This window comes from Pleurodeles waltl, chromosome 8, assembly GCF_031143425.1.
Source record: "Pleurodeles waltl isolate 20211129_DDA chromosome 8, aPleWal1.hap1.20221129, whole genome shotgun sequence".
NCBI lineage: Eukaryota > Metazoa > Chordata > Amphibia > Caudata > Salamandridae > Pleurodeles > Pleurodeles waltl.
The window spans coordinates 1331885962-1331909141 of NC_090447.1; the positions used below are offsets into that span (position 1 = coordinate 1331885962).

A 23180-nucleotide genomic window follows, 5' to 3' on the forward strand; every position below is an offset into this window, starting at 1 on the left:
CCTCTGCCCTGGCTCCATTGGGCTTGGGGTGACAATAGATTAGTGTAAAGTTCATTGTGAGTGTGCTGGGGCACTACCTTTGAAATGCAAGTGTGGTATGGGACAGCTCCGCACCTCCTACCTCCTACCTCCTATCTCCTGTGGATGGCCCATCCTGCTAACACCCAGTGCTTCCTTTGTGATACTTTCTAGGTTGAATACGCTAAGGCCAACTGACAACTACACTTAGTCATGTGGCCCAGGATATAGACTGCAGGCACTTTAAGGATTAGGACAAGAGAATGGCCACTTTCCAAAAATGTGGCATTTTCTGAATTGTGACTTAAAATCTGACTTTAACATTATAGAGGGTTTTAATTCTTTAGAGACCAAACTCAACATTCCTACCTATTCCCTATCAAAAGTTATCACTTAAAAAATGTAATAATGTAAACAGGTGTTAACTTATGGGTGATGTAGGCCTCACAGTAGTGAAAAACACATTTGTGAGTTTTTCACTACCAGGACATGTAAAACTTAAAAGGACATGTCCAATTTTTTAAGTGAAATGCACCCTGGACTATGGGCAATTTAGGGGTAACATATTAACAAGCATTTGCAATCCAATGGCTCTCGCATTGATTTGAGTTAGCACTATGAGCGTTGTAAACTCCTAACCGGACTTTTCTTGCCACATAAATTGAGAATGAAAAGGGAAACAGTTTCACATAAGCGAGCCGATTCAAAGCGCTATGAGCGTGAAGGAGACACACAAAAGGAAAAAGAAGTTTGCCCACAGTCAAATGTATTGGCAAAAGTGCAATTATCCGTGTAACAGAGTCGATGACCAATGCGGAAACCAAACCACCCCAAAGAGGGACAAACGTAAAGCATTTACCAATGATGATAAAGGATTTTTGAAGGGCAAGCCCATGAATGAGCGATAGTGTTGGGCGTGAGGTGGGCGTGGTTAAAAGCCCAAATAGATAACAACACGTCAGAAAAGCATCTCTTGCGCGCAGCTATGCTCGACCTAAAAAGGGAGTTTTAGGCCTGGCAAGAGGTTTATTTTGCCAAGTCGATTTACCAGTTTAACACTGTGTACAGGCTACAATGGCAGGCTTGAGACATTTTTAAAGGGCTACTGAAGTGGGTGGTACAATAAATGCTAAAGCCCCACTAGTAGCATTTCATTTACCAGCCCTGTGTAAATGGTACACCACTTTACTAGGGACTTCTAAGCAAATTAAAGGTGCCAAACATGTGTAAGCCAATTGTACCATGTTTTAGGGAGTGAGTGCAAACACTTTAGCTCTGGTTAGCAGTGGTGTTAGAAATGGGCTCTCTTGTTGGCAGTGATTTGCTCCCTGTCCAAGTAGGGACCCTCACTCTAGTCAGGGCAAGTCATACAGCTAAGATAACTGCTGCTCACTCCCTTGGTAACTTGGCACAAGCAGTCAGCCTTATCTCAGAGGCAGTGTGTAAAGTATTTGCACACACAAACACACACACAGTGAAAACACCACAGAAGTACTTCACACCACTTTAGACAACTAGCCAATATTTATCTGAGTAAAACAAGACCAAAATGACAAATATCCAACATTCACCAGTAAAGATACACATTTTCAAAGATTAAATCTTAGTATAGCGCTTAGAAACTCAATAGCTCCAACTGGGGCTATTATGGAATTTTGAGTCACTTCCAACAGTCCAACACCACTCGTGAGGGCGGGCGGGCCAGTCATACACTGCCTTGGAAAACGTCGAGGAAATGAAGACTTTGCATGGACATCAAGAACATAGTACTCGGGACTCATGCTGTGGAGGGACTTCGGAGGTGCTACGGCGGGGTCAGGCCAGGGTTGCACATCACGGTCGTTGCACTCAACAGGGGGACAATGGCTGTGGTGCAGGCAGCGGCGTGGAGTTGGAGAGCGAAACCGGTTCCAAAGTAGCTCTAGAGTCAGTGTGCTTAGTTTATTCCTGGTTGCACCAGAGCTCACTTCCAAGGGTCCAGGAACTGGATTTGATACCACTTGGCAAGTCAGGACTTTCAGCAAGAGAGCCCAGGCGTAGGCAGGTGAAGTCTTTGATGGCCCTGAGACTTCTTAACAGGAGGTAAGCTCAGTTCAAGCCCTTGGAGAAACTTGGAAAGCAGGATCTAGAAAGCCAAGTCCAGTCCTTTCACTCCCAGGACAGAACAGCAAGCAGCAGGCCAGCACAGCAAAGCAACAGGCAGAGTGGCATTCCCTCCTACAGCATCCAGCTCTTGTTCCTGGCAGAATGTCCTCAGTCCAGAAAGGTTCTAATTATGTGGTGTCAGAGGTCCAGTACATATACCCATTTCTGTCTTTGAAGTAGGCAAACTTCACAGAGAAGTCTTTGTAGTACACAAGACCCTGCCTTTCCCTGCCCTGGCCTAGACACACCCCAGGGGGTCAAAGACTGCTTTATTTAAGGACAGGCACAGCCCTATTCAGGTGCAAGTGTCAGCTCATCCCACCATTCTAGCTCAGGAATACCCATCAGCCTGGTGATGGGCCATCAGGCTATGCAGGACACACCTCAGCTCCCTTTGTGTGACTGTCAAGGTAAAAACACAAACAGCCCAACTGTCATCCTGAGCCACACGTGTATTCAGTAGACAGGCAGAGGCACAGAATGCTTAAGCAAGAAAATGCCCACTTTCTAAAAATTGCATTTTCAAACTCGCAATTTAAAAACCAATTTTGCTAAAAGATGTATTTTTAAATTGTGAGTTCAGGGACCCCAAACTCCATCTCTATCTGCTCCCAATGGTAAATTACAAGTAACAGATATTTTAAGGCAATTCCTGGGTTACCCTATGGGAGAGATAGGCGTTGCAATAGTGGAAAAACACATTTAGCAGTATTTCACTATCAGGACATGTAAAACACACCAGTACATGTCCTAACGTTTAAATACACTGCACCCTGCCAATGGGGCTGCATTAGGCCTACCTTAGGGGTGACTTACAGGTAATAAAAGGGAAGATTTGGGCCTGGCAAGTGTTTGCACTTGCCAGGTCAAAATGGTAGTTCAGAACAGCATACTGACAATGAAATGGCAGGCCTGAGACATGTTTGCAGGGCTACTCATGTGGGTGGCACAATCAGTGCATCAGCCAAAATAGAAGCATTTGGTTTACAGGCCCTGGGCACACCTGGTGCACTATACTAGGGACTTACTAGTAAATCAAACATGTCAATCATGGAAAAAACAATCACCAATACATTTTAAACAGAGAGCATATGCACTTTAGCACTGATTAGCAGTGGTAAAGTGCCCAGAGTCCTAAAGCCAACAAAAACACAGCAGAAAAAAAGAGGAGGAAGAAGGTAAAAGTTTGGATCTAACCCTACAAAAAGGGACATTTCTACAAAGTGTTAAAGTGCGCAGAGTCCTAAGGCTAACAAAAACAAATTCAGCAAAACAGGAGGGGCGAAGGCAAAATGTTTGGGGGTGACCCGGCTGAGAAGGCCAAGTCCAACAAACCAAACTTTGCATGAATGTTCACATTTTTTCTAGATCCGGGGACCCAGCACTCGTAAGTACATTTCTAGCCTCCTCTGAGAGACCTGCAACTATGAATCATGCCTGCTGTCTTGCATGCAATAAGGTTAAACACTCCAGAGTGAACTAGTGGACGTTCTTCTCCATCCTGACTTAAAAGCAGACCTGGTGACGCTGGAATCAAAAAGGCTCCTTCTCCTCCAGTTTCAACAACTACAGAAGCCAAGTTTGTCTGGCTTAAAAAGGGAGTCACTAAAATTACCTGACACCTCTGTTTCCCTACCATCAGAAGTACCCTCTGTATGATTGCAAATGGCCGGAATGCACAGCCCATCAGAACCCTCTAATTCACTAGAAAAGCATCTACTGCCTCTGCAACCGGATTTGGTCTCCAGCTAAAGTGCCTCAGAAGTTGATTCGTTGGATTCAAAGCAAAAACATCTACACTGAGTGACCCCCAAAGTTTGCTGTATTTCCTTGAGCACATTCTGATTCAATTTCTAATTGAACTAATCCCTTAATTCATGTGAATTCCAGTCAGCTATTTCAACATCCTGTCCTGGTAAGTATTACGCCTTGACTGAAATCTTGTGCACAAGACAAAGATTCCAGACCTCTATCACTAGTTTAAAAATCTTCAATCTGCTTACCCAATAGCGATTTAAACAGTGAATTTCGGAAATGATGTTCAACTTCAGAAGAACCGCACACGTGTCTAATTTTTAAAAACAAAACTGAAGAGCAAACAATCCTGCTTTCAACTCTAAACAATTTATACCAGATTGCTTTACTTCCTTTGTCCAACTACCTACAGCTCTTGACTGCCTAACTGTGCACACCAACAAGACAGGCTTGTGTTCGACTTCACAGCAAAGTGTGAGGAGATTCCAAATATATATCGTCCGTTCCTGAACTTAAGTTGCCCAACCACCATTCCAACTCTTTTCTGGCATACATTGAGAAATATAAACAATCACTGTACCAAACTTCCTTGCAATGGTGATTCAGTATTAACCTCTAGAGCAGTGATTCCCAACCTGTGGTACGGGGACCCATGGGGGTCCGCGAAGCCTCCTTAGGGGGTCCGCGACTGCTTAGAAAATTAAATATTATTAACAGATTAGGTCCCCAGCTTTCAGTAATGACTCAGTAGGGGGTCCCTGGGTTCCAGTAATGATTCAGTGGGGTCCCTGGGTTCCAGTAATGATTCATTGGGGTCCACGGGTTCCAGTAATGATACAGTGGGGGTCCACTTATGTCAAAAGGTTGGGAACCACAGCTCTAGAGACATCTGTAATGGTGTTGGCCAGAAAAAAACTGCCTGAATCAAAGAGGACAGAAGCCCTAGGATCCAAGCAAGCATCTTTATCATAAACTGTTCCTGATTCATTTTCCTCTGAGAAAGACATAAGAAAGTCCTTAATGTATCAATTTTAAAATCCCCAAAACCCTAACTTTTTGCTTGGCACCAAAATAGATTTCTCCTTATTTATAAAAACCAAATCTCCAAGTAATTATTATCTTTATTAACTGACCCTGTCAGACTCTGATCAGAACATCATATAAATACATAAGGAGATACACCCCTCTTCATCTCAGCCAGCTTTCCACTGGTCTCATCACCTTTGTGAAACACCACAGTACTGGGCATCCACCGAGACCTGAACTCCCTGAATCACTAGGCACCCTGATACCTTAAGTAAGAGTCCCTTCTCTTGGCTGAGTGGGTAAGCTTTGAACTAATGCACATCAATACAGTCTTATCTCTTTCTGAAATCAAAGCAGCTTTAGAAATGAGAAAATAATCGCCAGACATTACTAGGGTCTTGCCAGAGTAGATGTGAATTAGTACGAGATTCTGCACTGGATCATCATGAAGGACTTTCAGTTAAAAAATAATTAGACCAGTGCTGATTTGCTGGTGGCTGTCTCACCTGACTGTGGCTTCCAGTCTTGATGAACAAAAACATTTTTTGGCCAAGTAGGCTGAGGGACCTGCTAAGAAGGAGTTGAACATCTTAGCTTTTTAGTCCTGCTCAACATTACACAGGCTTTACAAGAGGGAGCAGTGACCATAGGATGTGCTTATCTTTTCCCAATTCATGGGAGTATTGCCATTTTATATCTAGCAAGGTTGACTAGACAGCACTAGCACACATAAAAACTGGATTTCTATGGTTCAACAGCTGGTTGAATTCAATTTTGTGCTCTTACTATTGGTCCTGTTAATTCTATTTGTGAAGAAAAAAGAATCCAGTGCTGTATGCAGTCCACATTAATACATTTTATATAGTGCTTTCTGCCAGTTTTAAAGTTTGCAACACCTCAAATAGGTGTAATTATTAACCAACGTAATGGCACGAGTTCTATTGACCTCACAGCAATGGCCAGAATGTAAACCTTTGAGTCGGGCTACGCAGGTCTCAGTAGTGAGCACTTTACTCACTCAGCTAATTTCCAGTGGCATTGGGCCTCTGCAAATCTTTTCGAGAGCGCTGAAACCGAGAAGCAAAGCAATACAAAATGCAAAGGGCCCGTGGATTCTCAAAGAAACCACTTCTCAAAGGGTTTGTACATTTTCAAAGATAACCATGATTAGCTTTGGCGTCACTGTGCATAACAGTGTCTCAGAACAGTCAATATCCAAGATTTCCTGGACGATACTGAACCCTACGGCATGACCTTGCCTAAAGGAAGGGATTGCCCGGCAGTGTTCTCTTGAGAAATGGGCAGACTCCTTTACATTCAGTGAAAACGACACAACCCCATGTGAAAACTACTGTTTTTTTTCTGAGCTATTTGAATCCCTCCTCTTATTTTAAAACAGGTGTCTTATTCGCATACTTCATTACAATAGTTAGAACAAACATTTTGTACATACTATGTTTACTTAATTTCATTATTGTGTATCTTTTTCTCTGGTCGTTACTGTAAAATGCTGGTTTCGGAGGCCCATGTGTGTTCGCTGTCCTATTTTCTGGGTTTAAAAATCTGGCCCGGGCCAAAAGTTAGGGAACTGCACTGCCAACATGGTAATGTGCCTGTGAAACCACTTGACATCGGGCTGAAGTTTCCTTATCCAGTAAGCTCAGGTGGTGAGGTAGTGCACAGCAAGCGGCAAATTCTGGGGGCTTGGGATGTTGTGCCACATAAAATGATTCATGCACCAGTATCTGTTTGCTTAAATCTTTCTCTCATGCCAGGCAGTACAATTACGGTTGGTGTTTCTACACGTTAGACTGGGTCTTAAGAAACTAAACATATATTTTATTTTTGTAAATCTGGCTATAGGCAGCTGTAGGTTTTGGTAGAGCTTTTCATCAGCGCAAAAAAGAGAGGAGCTTTGGCTGAGCCCCAATTAGCTATTGATGTATTATGGTCACCCCCTTTCAACCATTGCTTAAATACAAGTCACTCCCATTTTGGACCAGCTAGCAGAAGTATTCCCTCTTTACAGACATACTGATCTATCATTAGTTTATTAGGTTTATGAGTATGCTCACTTTTTCTGGGGGGCTGGAGTAAAATTACATTAGTGGACCTGGAAAGTGTAATCTTCCATTTACTTTAGGAGCACAGGGGCGGCTTCTTCGCAATGGCAAAAGAGCGTTGCCCCCCTGGCTAAGAGCCAGAAGCTGAAAGTAAAATTATATTTCATTATTGTTTTATTTTACAGCTGCTGGCTCAGCCATCAGCATGTGCAGGGATGGGCGGGGCTGGAGAAACTGCACAGACCCCACGGCACTGTCTGAGCAGCAGAACGAGCCGCTCAGACCAATTCTGGTGCAGCTCTCATGGTCTCATGCTAGGTTTAGCATGAGAGCTGCACCAGGATTGCTGGAGAGCCTGTGCCGGTGTCCCAGTGAATGCTGGGACACCAGAAGAAGAGCAGAGGAGCGAAGCAACAGGCGGTGACAGGAACAGGTATTTTTTTTTATGTTTTTTTTTTTTTATCAGCACCCCTCCCTCCCCTTGAGATTTGCGGCGGCCACTGCTGGTTGTGGAATGTCATCTTTGTTTGAAGAGATCCTACCTTCTGTTGAGTTCTTGCCCAATGGTCTATTCATTACATGATTTTCAAGCACTACTTTTTTTGGGGGTTATGAACTCCATGTGAGTGCATGTTTTTTCCTGCTGTCTCCCTTGTGTACTTTTTTCACATGGCTCCACCTCCTCCCCCGCCTCCATTTCCCCCCCACCCCTGCACTGCTTTCTCAACTGTGTTTTTCTCCCCCTCCCGTTCCATTTCGTTCTTTCTCACCTGCTGCTTCATCCCTTCACCCCAGGTTGCTTCCTTTGCCCACCCAAACTCTCCATATATACTCCATGGCTAAGATGGGAGGCAATTTCTTCTCCTTTTTGGCATCTCATCATTAGAACACTCTCTCACACAATATTAGACTTCTCTCCACCATTTTTTAAAACTTAAATGTTTTGATGCTCTGCTCTTCTCTGTCTATTACCGTACTTCATTTTGCTCCCCCTTAGCCCATTGCGCAAATATACCCTTTCGGGAGTAAGTTTGTCACAATACAAGGCGCAAAAGCATAACATCTTGTTTCTGTCTCGCCACCTGTGCCCTTCATGTTGTTTCCTGCCATCCACACCCTCCATGTTGCTTTCTACCCTTGCCCGCTGTGTTACTCCCCATCACAGAACCCCAGGTTCCCTCCATGTTGTTTCCTTCTGCATCCTTTTTTATGCTTCCCCCACCTGCGCCCACGGTGATGCTCTCCCCCACCTGTGCTTAAAAAAAGCCCAAAATGCTTTGAACCTACTTATGTTTTTAATTTACCGCTCCAACTCTGTAAATTAAAAAAGAAAAGTGCGCCTTTGTAGGCAGGTGCATGCACGGTGCGCATGCCTATAAAATGATGCAGTCACCACCTTTTGGTTTTGTGGATGCTCTACAGCATGGCTAAAATCCAGTGGCAGAGCCAAAAGGCTCCAAAGGCAGATACACCGTTCCCTTACGTCTCTGTATTTCCACTTTCCCACCAAAGCTGTATTTGTTACCAGAGAATGACTGATTTAAAAAACAGCATTTCTCTTGTCCCTCCCTGCCTTTCTCTGCCCCCTTAAGAGTACCACTCCAGCTTTTATAGTTCAAACTCCAGCTAGAGCATGCTGGCCAATCCTTCAGCCTAGCAAGTACGTCATGACTGGTGTAACCATTATTGGATGAAAAGGGATGCGGTACCACAAGCTGTTACTACGTGATACATTGTGCTCTGCCGCCATTGCTGTATTGCAAGAATGTACCACAGGCAGTTGCTACTAGGTGATATTCTGCAGTATTTAAGTATTACATAGAGGGATACCACAGGACCCTACTGGTAGAATTCCATCCGACAACATTGCTGAATTTCAAGGGTGCTAATACTAATTGAATACATGCACCCTGGAGTCATTGCTGCCATACACTGATGACCGGCCCTCAGGCATGTTTGTAGTTAGCATTCATATAGTATGTGCTATTGAACTGACCCAGTGCAGATCCAGTCTCCCCTGTGGTCTGCCAATCTCCATTTTCTAGATAGTGCTATTTCCCCCCATCATTCTCTGCTCCCCTAATAATTCTCACCCTTGGTAATTACCCTTCATCACCCTTAGACCACTGATTACACTATGCAGGGAATACTACATCAGGGAATAATTATTTTAAATTTCTTGGGCATATGATCACTCATCTTGCTAGTCAATATTTCAAAGCTAACCTGTAGGGCTTCACCCTAAGAATCCTGTTTAGTTTTCATTAAACAAGATTTCCGTCTTTTTGTTTTTGTGCAATCACTAAATGACAATGGATGCAATACCACAAGCTAGTACTAGGTGGCGTTTAACAGTCTGCCACCACTTCTGAATTACAAGGTTGCATTATAACCGGTTGAAACTCTGTGGCATTCTTTAATATTTCTGGATTACAAAGATGCAGTACCACAGCCCTTCAGTCGCTGAATTTCGGGGTGCAGTACCACATGCTGTTGCTAGGTGATGTTTTGCATCCTGAAATCATTGCAACATTACTGTGATGGTAGTACCATAGGCATGTTACTAGCTGTCATTATGATTTTTTTCATTACTGTGTAATGTCTACAGAATGGTATCATATGAAGTTTTGTGTTGCTGGCAGTATTTAGCATTCTTGTATATCGCAGAGCTTTTGGCTGCCTTATATATATTCCTACACTATTGAAGACCACAAAAAGACGAGAAAGCAAGGAAGGCACCCACTGAGTACCTTCGAATTATTTCTGCACTTTCCATCACTTCTCTCATTTAGTTCCTATACTGCTTAATGCCCGATGTGCATTCTTTTTTCAGACCCTCTGGCTTGGGTTCACACTTAGGGCTACTTTGAAATATGTGGACTTCAGAGGTTTACCTCTCTCAGTATCCTAACCGGCAGTGACTTCCTCTCTGGCTCTCAACCAAAGGGTGAGGAAGCGCAAGTGGGTTCTCGCAGCCACCTGTGTCATCACCACACCTCCTTTCCTACCATTAAGATCCCCGAAGGGTGGAGCGGATTTGGAACTCAGAGTAGACATGTCTTCACAAAAGTGCTACAAGTCCCCCATCTGAGACTTTGTCTGTCAGTTATCACAACCTGCTACTCAAAATGAATTAAACTTCCCTCCCATGCCTTGCATAGCCCCAAGCTCTTTGGTTTGTCTTTGGCCATGCAAAGAAGCCTGTTGTGAATTATATGTTCCTGAATATTTTAGCACCCAAAATACATTTTATGAAAATAAATGCCTTCTTCTGTGGCACAATATACCAGAAGAACTTCATTTCTGCCCACTATAAAATCCTAAATAAAACACACCTGTGTACTTAAAAAAAAAAAAAAAAATGAGAAAACTTAAACAACAAAGCTATGATCACTGTTCAGGTATTGTTCATCAGGGTTTGAGTGGGTAATGCATATTTATTTATCTAAAAACAAAATGCATCTGTATCTCAGGGTGGCAGTATTGGCCCATTGGGCTGTTTGCAACCAGAAAAATGCTTTGTACATCTGGCTCTTAGAGTCTTATAGATTTGTTTCTGGATCTTTACCCAAATATTGAACCTAAAATTGAACACCAAGTACCACCCTTTTGCACTTAACCCACGAGTAGACAGGTCAAGCGTTCCAAGGATTACAGAGGTGGGGCTGGAGACTCAGCTTTCAAAGCAGATAATAAATAACGTCAGCTAATAAATTGCTGTCTTGTCTAGTGTTTTTATTTGAAAAAGGAAAAGTACAATATCTACAGAACCCATCTATATACACACATAAAAGTAGTCCAGCAAAGTTAGATGCAGTTGAAGTTATGAGCTACTTTGAATCCCGCATCTCTATCACATTTATGCCTTGGAAGAAAAATAGAAAAAAAAACATAGAAAAAAAAACTTCCTCAAATGTTGATTTTTTGTTGTTATTTTTTCTTGCACGTTTTACCATGTTCATACTTGGAAAGACATAGTACTTTTTTTAGAATCATTTATGAAAAAATATGTACTGTTGGAATGTGCCTTCTGAACTGATGTTTGTGAAAGAATGTGTTTCCTGTTGCAGGGTGCTAGATTGGAAGAGGATAACGAAGTGCTTCTTGTCAGAACAGATCAGTCTGGAAGAGCGTGGCCCGTCAATGTGGCAGACACGTCAGAGACAAAAGGAGGGAGGAGGAGGAGACAGATGGTACGTATTTTTTGCTTTAGGAAATCTACGGTTGGCCGCCTGTGCATGTGACAAATGCCAGTTTCTTGCAAATGCATAAGCATGTTTGACAGTTGCTGAATGTATACTGAAGTTTCATTCTTGCATCTTGGAGTATGTATTACAATAGAACATTTTTAAAATGTCTTTATTGAAGTGTTTCACTTAACAGTACAAAGCATAACATAGCTATCAATCCCACTACATCAGCATTTGACTTACGTTAAGACCGGCCTTTAACATATAAAATAGTAATCCCCTAGTAGCAAAATCTCCCTTAGAAGAGAAAACCTTAATCAAGAGAAAACTTCAGTGTGTGTTTTTGAAGTTCTCCTTCCTCTTGGTTTGCTTGAGCGCTTACGAGATATTATATAACACCATTCTAGTACCACAACACAAATACAAAGCACTACCAAACCGGCAAATAAAATATGAAGCTTTACCAAAACACAAAACTATCTAGACGAGAGCTCAACAGAGGACAACAAATTCATAAATGGCTAAGAATTAAAAAGAGAGAATTGTGATGCAAAGCATGTCGGAAAGCCTGTAAGGCAAGGCTGAGAGTGCACATTCTAGAATATGACCAATGTAAGCCTCTAAAACATGTAGATAATAAACACTGAAACCTGTGTCGTTTAGCAGTGCATGTGGGAAGAACTTGATATAAATTCAATAAAGGTTGTACGACGGTATGCTATAATTAAATGAAAGACTGTTTGAATATGCCAATTCTTAGCTCTACCACATGTTCACTAGAGAATGACAGTATTTGTACTTGATCCAACAGTTTTGCTCGGTTAGTCTCCAATCCCTTTATCCCTTTTTAAAGTGGGTACTTTCTGTGGTTTAATCAGTGTTTTTGGTTTAAGTATCTCTCCATTCCACACAGCATTCTGCCTTGTTCAGCTGGTCCAAATGTTGCCTTCTTCACTGGATTATCAAATAAACAATGTCTGTTGTGACAGCAGTTTTTTACCTTGTAGCTGTCAAACGGGTTTAGTATTCGAAGATCGCCTCTTGTTTTTGATGTCTACAAAATATCCAAGAATTTTTTTTTACAATGCGCATATTGTAAGTTTTTGGTAGGAGGAAACAATGCTATTTGTTTGGAGGAGGCATTGCGGACTATTGGAAATTGGCCTCTCTGAAGGATCACCCCAAACTTTTTGCCTTCCTCTTCTATTTCTGACATTTCTGGTGGCTTTAGGACTCTGGACACTTTACCACTGCTAACCAGTGCTAAAGTGCATGTGCTCTCTCCCTAAAACTTGGTAACATCGGCTCATACCCTATTGGCATATTTAATTTACTTGTAAGTCCCTAGTAAAGTGCACTACAGGTGCCCAGGGCCTGTAAACTAAATTCTACTAGTGGGCCTGTAGCACTGATTGTGCCACCCACGTAAGTAGGCTCTTAACAATGTCTCAGGTCCGCCATTGCAATGCCTGTGTATGTGCAGTTTCACTGCCACGTCAACATTGCATTTAAAAGTACTTGCCAAGTCTTAAACTCACCTTTTTCTACATATGTGTCACCCCTAAGGTAGGCCCTAGGTAATCCATAGGGCAGGGTGCTATGTAAGTAAAAGGCAGGACTTGTACTTATATGTTTTACATGTTCTGGTAGTGGACAACTCACAAATTCGGTTGTCACTACTGTGAGGCCTGCACCTCTCATAGGCCAGCATTGCTACTGCCCTTATATACTTTTAAATGGTAGATTCTGATCTGAAAGGAGTAGTCCTGTCATGTTTAGTATGGCCAGAATGGTAATCGAAAATCCTGCTTACTGGTGAAGTTGGATTTAATATTACTATTTTAGAAATGCCACTTTTATAAAGTGGGCATTTTTCTGCACTTACTGCCATCTGTGCCTTACAGCCCGTCTCCAATCCTTGGCTGGTCTGTGCTGGTTGACAGCTCCCCTCCCTTTGTGCATTCCACCCAGACAGCCATAAACACAGGACACTCAGTCACATCCGCATTGATCTGCATAGTAAATGGGTCTCCCTGGGCAGGAAGGGTGGAGGGGCTCTCTCTTACACTTCAAAGGCCAGTGGCCTGCCCTCACACAAAGGCCTGAAACCCCCCCACAGGGATCCTGACAGACAGGACTGAGCTGAAAGGGGAACTTATGCAGTTCAAAACCACTCTTTTAAGTTTCCCCCACTTCAAAGGCACTTTTGGGTGTATATATATATACTGGGTCTCCGACCCCCACCAAATCAGACACTTCTGGAGCTACACCTAGACTCTGTCAAAGGGACTGTCTGGCTGCCAAAGGACTCATCTCTGCTTTGCTGAGAAGGACTGATGCCCTACTTGTTGCCCTGCTTCCTGCTGGCCTCTGACTCTGTCGGACGGACTCTGCCTTCTCTACAAGTGCTCTCCAAGGGCTTTCATTGAGCTTGCCTCCTGCTCTGAAGACTCAGGGCCACAAAAACTTCATCCCAGAGAGGAAAATCCCAGTATGTCAGAAAATCAGTGCAACGAATCGCAGAAATTGATGAAGTGCCTGCCTCGTGGCTGAAAAGTTGCTGCACCGCCTACCGGATCGACACAGCGCTGCTCCTTCTTAGCAGCACTTCAAGAATTTTCAACACATTGTCCTTAGGTGTCAAAATATCACTGCATCGTAGTGAGGAACCAAGGCTGCGCCCTTGGAAATCAACGCATCACCTTGCAGCGTGGAAGGAAACAACAAATCTGACGCAGCACCTTATTTTTGAACGCATCTCCACCTCTGCTGAACTGTGCGTAATTTTTGACACATCCCAGGTACTGTGTGTTACAAGGATACAACCACTGATTCTTAAGGATTGAGACTCTTTTAAACCTTTAAAAAGTGATATGTCATCTTGTGCGAATTGAATTTTTGTTGTTTTTATCTTATTTTATTCAGATAATTATCAATTTTTCATAACCCTTTGTGGTGTATTTTTGTGGCGTTTTCACTGACTTACCCTGATTAGGATTGTGGTCCCTACTTGGACAAGGGTGTATACCTCTGCTAACTAGAGACCCAATTTCTAACACAGACATAAACCTGTTACTACGGTGTAGACAGTTTAAAAATAAAAGCATGAAGACCCACAGTGGTAACTCTCGCTGCAGTAAGGTGGCTACTAGAGTAGTGAGGCTGATAGGACAAATTAAAGATTCAAGATGAAAGCAGTACATAACATACCACAAAAGAAAACGGACTGTATGACAGTCTTAAAAGTTATCTTCTGTGCTTTAATTTGTAATCTATTTGTCCATGTAATGCTTAGCACATAAACCTGGCTGTTGGTGTTCTTAGTCATGTAGACACTCTACATTCATTTCCAAAATATTTCAGAAGAGAGGAGGGTAAGTCACAGAATAAAAGCGTTCTGCGCCTCAAGTGGCGTTCAAACCTTTTTTTTTCCACGCCCTGTATGTTCCATAGTGTCTTGTACCTGTCATAAAGGTGGAGAATCCTAGAGCACCACCTTCTCATCCCCATTTTCCCAACAGTGCCTGTTTTGTTGACAATGGCTTTACATTAATTAATGCTGCTGTCCTTTTGATAGCCCCTTTATGGGTGCTAACATATTATGACTCGGTTTGGGTCTTCCAGTAACTGTAGTTTAGTGGTTTTCTCTATATCCCCTTCCTCTATGCTCACATCTTGGTGCAGCCCCTGTAGTGTAGCCATTTTTAATGTAGCTTTTTGCGTGTTTGCTTAAAGTATTAGGCCTCTGTGCACTTTGCCCTAGATGCATTTTATTTAGCCTCGCACTGTTATTTTACAATAACCAGTTTCACGTTTTTGTTATATTCTCTTCTATCACACTGTTTAGCCTACTTCAGCACTGTAGTTCTCAAACAGTCACTCTGTGCTTCAGTCAAGGATACAGTCTGGTACATTGCCGATAGACGTGGTAGAAGTTTAATCTTTATGGTTCGTAGACAGTACACATTTTTACGCAGGAACATCGGGGTGTTAGTTCACATCAATAGTATAAAAACACTTTCTAGTCCCAGTACACGTAAGAGGGAGATTCCAACCAGGAACTCACAACTAGATGCTGACAGCCCTGTTGCAGACGCTGATCCAGATCACAGGCTTTTGCTCAGGTTTGAGGGTTGATGTCCTCCCGGGGGAACCTGAAAGGCAGGCTTAGAGCTTAACATGCTGTGCTCATAATATAACTTAGAGAGAGAACGTAATCTAGTTGCACTATGATAGCATTATTCTTATGTTTCACTCTCCTCGTTACCATTTCAATCCTTCTGTGTTGTATGGTTCTGGTTAATGCGGCTCACGCCTTGTTATCTAAAATGCAGTCGTTTTATTAAACCAATCTTTAAAACTCAAACTGCCTTTGTCATTTATATATGAGATCACACTTTGTACAAGAGAACTGGTTGTGACCTGAGTGACCACGACTTCCCTGGGAAGCACTAAGATGTCATGCGCTCAGCTGCCCAATTGTCTCTTCCCTCTGGGAGAGATAAGGCACTGCTAGTTAGCCGGAGTACAACCCCGATTCGGGGTGACAAGGGTCCTTCGCCGTGGGTCAGACTTAGTCCCCCACACTGTGAACGATCTTGCCTCCCAATAATCCAGTAGTCTCATTAGGATAATGAGAGCCTACGCGACACACCAAAATACTTGTGTGAGCGTCCCTGAGCTCCTTTAGCCCCTCCAACACTTATGTGACCCTTTGCTGTTAATTGCATGTAGGGAATGAGCTGTGTAATGCCAACTAAATATGCTCTTTCTTCCCGGCTCCATACCCTGAACATGGGTAATGCCCTTCCTTGAGATTCTCATTATTGTCTCCCATTTTCAGTCTGACAAGGGCTGCTACAGTTCTTCCTTCCAGTTGTCTTGGAATCGGCCACTTCTCTGATCACCTATTCCTCTTGTAACAATTTGTGTATTTTAGCGATGCAGGGCTTATCTTTATCAGCTCTTTGAAGCATTTTTTTAAAATGAAGTGAGGGGTCTTGTAGTGGCTGCTCATATAGTTTGGATTTGATACACAGTGACGGACCTGTAAGCAGCTATACTTTTACACTTTGTCTATGCCAAAGTCACTCTTAAGTTGTTTGAATGACTTAATTGTTTCTTTAACAAACATATAACCAATCTTTGAACATCTCAAGGTCTGCCATTTGAGGAAGGCCTCCCTATCTAGAACTACAGAAAACATTGAACTACCAAGGATCAGTGTGAAAGGTGAGAGAAAGGAGTGAGGCCCATCTTGACCCCTGCTTGTTCCCAGACATTCAATCAGGCACATGTGGTAGGAAATCATGACCTGGGACTGAGCCAAGATACCTCCTACAGGTGTTGCCCTTCATAGAGTGTGGTCCAGGAATTACCAGTGGCGCTCTGGCCATCCCCCAAAAATATTGCTGGTGTACTGCTTGATAGTGCCTTGTCATATTCGAATGCACGACCGCCCTTTCTGGTACATCAATATTCTACCCTACTAGTACTGTTGAACTACTTCCACCCCATATAAAATCCATACCAATCTGTTTTATTCAGATCAAGAGCTTCTGATTGATAGCTATGGATATTACTTGAACTACAAATAATATTCTCAACAGCGCCACCATTGCAATGGTCATGATAGCCACAATAGGAAGTGGTTATGCCATTTTTGGATGTCTGGAGTTTATTTTTAATTATTTCTGTTTTAATTGATTTTAACATCAGCAAACCGCGTCACAGGCAACCAAATGTAAAGAAGAAGGAAAGATGAAAGCTGCAGCTGGGCTCAACCAAGCAGGGTAAACATACCAAATCCATGAGATATTTACAACGTGATCATAATACCTACAATATTTTAGGGTCTTGGTTTATCACAAGAGTCCGATGTCAGTTTGCATCATACAGTGAATAGCGACAGTGTTCATATAGACACTAAGCAAATGCTGTCTCATGCCTTCCTCTCCCCACGACCAGGCAGACCATTTCTCCTTGGTCCCGCATAGCCAGGAATGTGCTAAAGAGGGGGATCCCATATGTCGCTGGGACGAGCTTGTGCCAGGATTAGAGTTTGGGATTTGTCAAGACATTCCTGGCAGTAAGTCAAGTCCTTAAGCAGCCACTCTCTTGTGGGGCCGAGTGCCCCTCAGTGCATAGCCACGCCTCTCCTAGCCATGAGCAGCATCATGGCAATGAGTTTGCGGTAGGCAAATGGGACATTACTTACGTAGCTCAGCAACGTGACCATGGGTTCCCTCTGGACGACTCAGACTGTAATGCCGTCAACACAGTTGAAAACGGTGGTCCAGAACTGAGCTACTCGGCAGCATCAGGGCCAGGTGTAAAAAGTCAGCATTCTCTTGCCCACAATGTTAATTGTCTCCCGTTTTGCAAAGCCTTATTAGAGTGTGGTAAATCCTGTTCAGATACTTGATGTGTATTAGTCTCCGTCTGTAATTGGGGGACAGCGCCACCATCTGGGTGCAATAATGCTTCTAGCATTTGACAGACTGTGTGGGTCTCAGGTCTCATCTCCAATGTTCATACGCCCCAGGTAGTGTCACAGGTGCTCCATTCTGCATTGTTTTGTAAAGTCTGTTAATTATTTTTTGAGGTGAGGGAGAGGCAAGCCCGAAGGCTCCTGGGGAAACATAGACTGTAGTTTTTTACAGGTAGCCCACTTGCAGTAGTACAATAAAGTGCTGTGCTGTGTGCTTCCAGATCGGGTCCACACCTCTCATTGAGCAATAAAGGTACTATCTCAGTACAGGTCACCCTCGTCCTGAGGCCGACCATCCAGCATGAGGTGTAACATTGGATTATACTCCATCTGTAATTTAGCCGAATAAAGGCACAGTCCAGGTGCCCTCGCCATCTCATCCAGTCCAGGCTCATGTAGTGCATCAAACCTTGTCTATCATGCCTCTGGGGTGTTTTAGCAGTGTGCATATCACTGTGGCCAGAGTGCTTGGAGACGGCCTGAGGTGTTTAAGTGCTGGTGGAAGTTTCAAGGCATAGTGTTCTGGCATGGTTGTCGTGAGTCACATCCCAGATATTTGTCCTGTGAAAGCTCCACCAACATAGGTTATGTAACCAGAGCCAATCGAAGTTTTCCTTAAAGATATTGATACTCGGGGTTCTTATTTTTGTGTATTAATTTTGAAGCCTGTTGCCGCACAAAAGTGTTGGCTTTCCCTCGTTAAAGGGGCCAGGGATTTATTAGTGTTCAGAAGGGAGACTAGTATGTCATCTGTGAATAATGAAAGTTTAAAATCTTCCATGCTCTTCAATCTCTTTCTTGTCCCAATTTATGTTTAACGTTCGGAGAGTCCTCTGCCTTTAACCAATATCTGGGCCATAGCGCTAAAATAACCTGCCATGACCATGGGCTGAAATAGTGGACCAAATACCTGAATTTGCAATATAAACTTGAGAATTCAGGAACTAACTTTGTTGAATGCTTTCTCCACATCCAGTGACAGAAGTGTGGACTCTTTCCCTTCCTGGTGTTTTCAGATGTAAAGCCTTCTTTGTCTTGCCTTACACTTGTGTCTTAGCTGTGAACCCTTCCTAGTCAGGATGGATCAGTTCCAACATCAAATTCTCCAGGAACAATACCAAACCTTTGTAAACACCTTATCTGATAATGATGATTCCCTACCTTAGAATTTTCCCCCCAGGCATCAGACTGGATCCAGAAGATATTTAGTGAGCAGAACCCCTGCGTGGCAGTAGCTGGCATCAATCGGTTGGCCATCCCCATTGTCATTCCCAACTCTGACACAGAGCAGGATGGGCGTTGCCTGATGTATACTCCAATGTGGCATTAGCCTTGCCTCCTAGATCGGAGACAGAGTCCTATTCTCTTCGGCTAGGCCTTGGGGAAGAGGAAATGGACTGGCGTGAGAATTTGTGTGAAGCCAGTGGTCTGGATACCTCTACAGATACTGGTATGCTTTCTCCCCTTACCATGACTATGCAGTGGTGGTGAGAATGGCAGCTGACGTCCTAGACCTTCAACTGCCCTCAGTGGCACTCAAGACTAATCTCTTGATAGATGGGCTGCAACTGGGAGCCGCCACATCTGAACTCATGCTCCCATTCAATGATGCCCTTTCAGACGTCCTTCTGGGTACCCAGCACAGGGACTCTTGTGAGTAGGATGATAGCCCTCCCAAGGCGCTTTCCCTACCACTCCTCTGGATAGAGAATCCAAGAAGCTGGTCTCAGTGGGAAGAAGATGATTTCTTTCCGCCAGCCTGGCATTTCGGTCCGTGAACAGCGCATGCCTTTTGAGCTGTTATTCCCACATTCGTTCGGACATGCTTGCACAAGTGCAGCCAAAGGTCCTGGAGTGGGCTTGAGCTGTGCTCTCTCAGGCTGTTGCCGATGGGAGAGACGCAGCAAAGTTAACAATTTGTTGTGGACTTGACACGACCGACTCGCTAGGCAGAGCAGTTTCCCCAAGAGTGGCCTTAAGGTGGCACACCTGGCTGGGGACGTCTGGCTTTTCAGGGGATGTCCAAGCTTCTTTTATGGACATGCCCTTTCATGGCACCTTTGTCTTCGGAAACAAGGCATATTCGGCACTCAAGCACATTTAGGATTCCAAGGTTATGGCCGGGTGCATGAACCTTGCAGGGGCCCCCTGTTTCTCCCCCACCAGCCTTTCGCGGATATGGAAGGGGCTTCCAGCTGTACCATTTGCCACCCAGCCACTATCCTGCACATGCTCCCCAGCCTATGCGTGGATGAGGGCGCGGTACACACCGACCTCGTGGGGTTAGGTGTCCAACGGTCTGGTCAGTCGGCCACCTCCTAACTGCAGCAGCCTCTAAACCCTATTAGTTGCCCCTTTACCACCATGGGCATCCAGTTGACAGCAGGATTCACCATCTCCTCCCCTACTTGTAGTCTATAGCATTGGACAGGTGAGTTTTGCAGATTGTATGAAGGGGCTACTTTCTCCTCTTCCAGACTACCCCTCTCTTTATACTATCATCTCTTTACCAGAAGAAAGAGGTTCATCTGTCCCTTCTCTGTGAGGAGGTTGCGGCTCTCCTGGCTAAGGAAGCCATAAAGAGAGTTCCAGTGCCAGAAGTAGGCTGGGGTTGTTATTCTCGCTAATTTCTGGTTCCTAAAAATAACAAAAGTCTTCGCCCTATTTTAGATCTACGAGCCCTCAATCTTTTCCACAAGAGGGAGAAATTCAAAATGCTGACATTGGCTCAGGTCTTGTCTGCCCCGGACACAGGAGACCGGATGGTAGCATTATACTTGTAGGTTGCTTATTCCCACAGTCCCGTCCTGTCTGCTTACAGATATTACCTGGGGTTTACGGTAGGCCCAGAGCACTTTCAATTCACCATGCTTTACTTTGGCCTTACCAGCGACCCTTGGGTGTTAACCAAAGGTGATGGCGGTGGTTGCAACTTATCTGCGGAGATCAGGGGTTCCAGTCTTCCCATATCTTGACGACTGCATGTTGACGGTGGGCTTGCACTGGGCTGTCGCCTTCCATCTCCAGACTACTGTGAAAGTCCTGCATTTGCTGCGGTTCACGATAAACGTGCCGAAGTTACATCTGACTCCTTCTCAGATGCCCCCTTTCACCCGAGCTGTCTGGACACGGTGCAGTTTCTGGCTTATCCTCCTGAGCGGTGAGTCCAGTATATTTAGGCTATAATACTGATGCTTCAGCTTCTATCCTGAATTTCGGTGAGACTGTCTCTAAGGCTATTGGGACTCATGGCCTCCTGCATCCTGCTGGTGACACATACAGGATAGCATTTGTGGGCTTTGCAGTGGGACCTGAAGTTTCTGTGGACACAGCATCAGGGGAATTTCTCCGACATGGTCCTGATCTTGGAGAGAACTGCTTAAGATCTGCAGTGGTGGTTAACGATGATTGAGTCAGAGGCAGATCCCTCTCCCTTCCCCAACCAGATCTGACAGTGGTGACAGATGTGTCATTCATGGGATGGGGCGACCATCTGGGAGAGATGAGAATCCGAGGACTGCGCTCTCCGGCAGAATCCGGACTTCACATGAACCTGCTAGAGCTCTGGGCAATTTGACTGGCATTGAAAGCCTCTCTCTTCTCCATCAGCGGAAGGCTAGTGGAGGTGATCACGGACACCACCACCACCATGTGGTATTGCAACAAACAGAACGAGGTGAGGTTGTGGACCCTTTTTCAAGAGACTGTGCTCCTCTGGACATGGCTGGAACAGCAGGGCATCCCTGGTGGTTGAACAAGTGGTGGGCTCTCTGAACACCAAAGCAGACAAACTCAGCCAAAGATTCCTAATAGATTATGAAGACATCTCCACCCGGAGGCGGCACAAGGTCTCTTTCAGCAGTGGAAAGAGTGTTGTTTGGCTCTGCTTTGGGCACTCTTAAAGGTTATTTGTCTGCCATTTCTGTGCGATGTGTGCGCCTTTCGAGCTTCTCCCCAATTGTTCCCTCAGGTTTCTCACATTGAAAACAGCCTTCCTTGTGGCAGTTAAGTATGTCTGTTGAGTGAGTGAGCTGCATGCTTTGTCATCCAACCTGCCTTTACCTCTCCATTTATCCTGACAAACTGGCACTTTCCACATGAGCATCTTTTCTACCAATAGTGGTCACACCCTTTCATGTAGGCCAATCAATCACCCTGCCTACTTTTTATGCACCTCCACATTCTTCTAAGGAAGAGCGGAGACCTGGACCAGAAAAGAGCCCTGGCGTTCCTTCTTGATCATACCTGCGAGTTCCAGGTGGATGACCAACTCTTTGTGGGGTTAGCTGGGTCGACGAAAGGTCAGACAGTGCAGAAGTGAACCATCTCTTGTTGGGTCATACTCTGCATCAAGAGCTGCTATGCACCGGCATAAAAAGCAACCTGCTGAAGGTGTGTGGGCTCATTCCACCAAAACTAAAACTGTGACACTGCTTTTGCACATGGAGTACCAGTCCTGGATGTCTGCCAGGCAGCAACATGGGCCTCTCTGTATAGGTTTACTAAACTTTACTGCGTGGACAGTCAGGTCCGTGGAGATGAGCATTCTGGTTTGCAGACCCATCTCCGGGGTTGGTATTGCTTTGTATCTATTCAAAGGTAAGGAAGTCTCTATCAGATTAACAAGTTACTTGCTTGTGTTAACGCCTTATCTGGTAGAGACTGTGGTGGGCATTCTGATTTTGGCAGTCACCTGACCACCATGGTGGCTGTGGCAGTCGGTCTACAGCCAGGCCGGAGGGGAAGACCACCATATTTTGACTCCGGTGGTTTGGCCGAAGCCAAACAACCGAAACGCCACCCGTACGCCAGGGCCATAGGTGAGCACCTCCGGCTAAGTGGTACCCGCAATACCGCCATCGGTATTACGACTCTGTAGACCGCCAGCATTTTCGTGGCGGTTGCACAGCCAAAAAAATGCTGGCGGTCATGCACACGGCTACAGGAATCTCGGTTTCTGTCGCCGGCAGACACAGCCCCACACGACCACACACCTACATACACGCACCCCCACTCACCCACGCATTCACTTACATACACCCACAAACTCACTCAGATACACCCATTCACTCGCATGCACATTCATTCGCATATACACACGTAGACATACACATTTACTCACATGCACGACTCAGACATACACCCCCTACCCGTGCATTCACGCAAACATACACACACACTCGCAGACACCCTCCCCACCCCCTGCATTCACACACACACACACACACACATCCCCCTTGGCATACACGCACTTACACATACACACACACACACACACACACACACACAGACACCCCCTTCATACCTCCACCTTCATACCTAATACGGCGGGTGGAGGGGTGGAGTCCTGTTGGCGTGGCAGTACCAGCGGTGGAAACTGCCTCTATGACATCAGCCAGGCTGATGGTGTCAGATTTCCACCCGAAATCAGGCGTAAATCGGCACGACATATTAATATGGCGGTCTTCAGACTGTGGCGTAAGACCGCCAAAG

The 23180-nt window shown here is 44.6% G+C and overlaps 1 protein-coding gene across 1 annotated transcript in view; it reads left to right on the top strand.

The window, feature by feature from the left end:
• The window catches only part of CWF19L2 (CWF19 like cell cycle control factor 2), an 860723-nt gene that overhangs the window by 419102 nt on the left and 418441 nt on the right, over window positions 1–23180 (top strand). The window contains exon 11 of the mRNA XM_069202341.1: window positions 11078–11200. Coding sequence (XP_069058442.1) covers window positions 11078–11200 — 123 coding nt within the window. The remainder of the gene's footprint in view (window positions 1–11077; window positions 11201–23180) is intronic.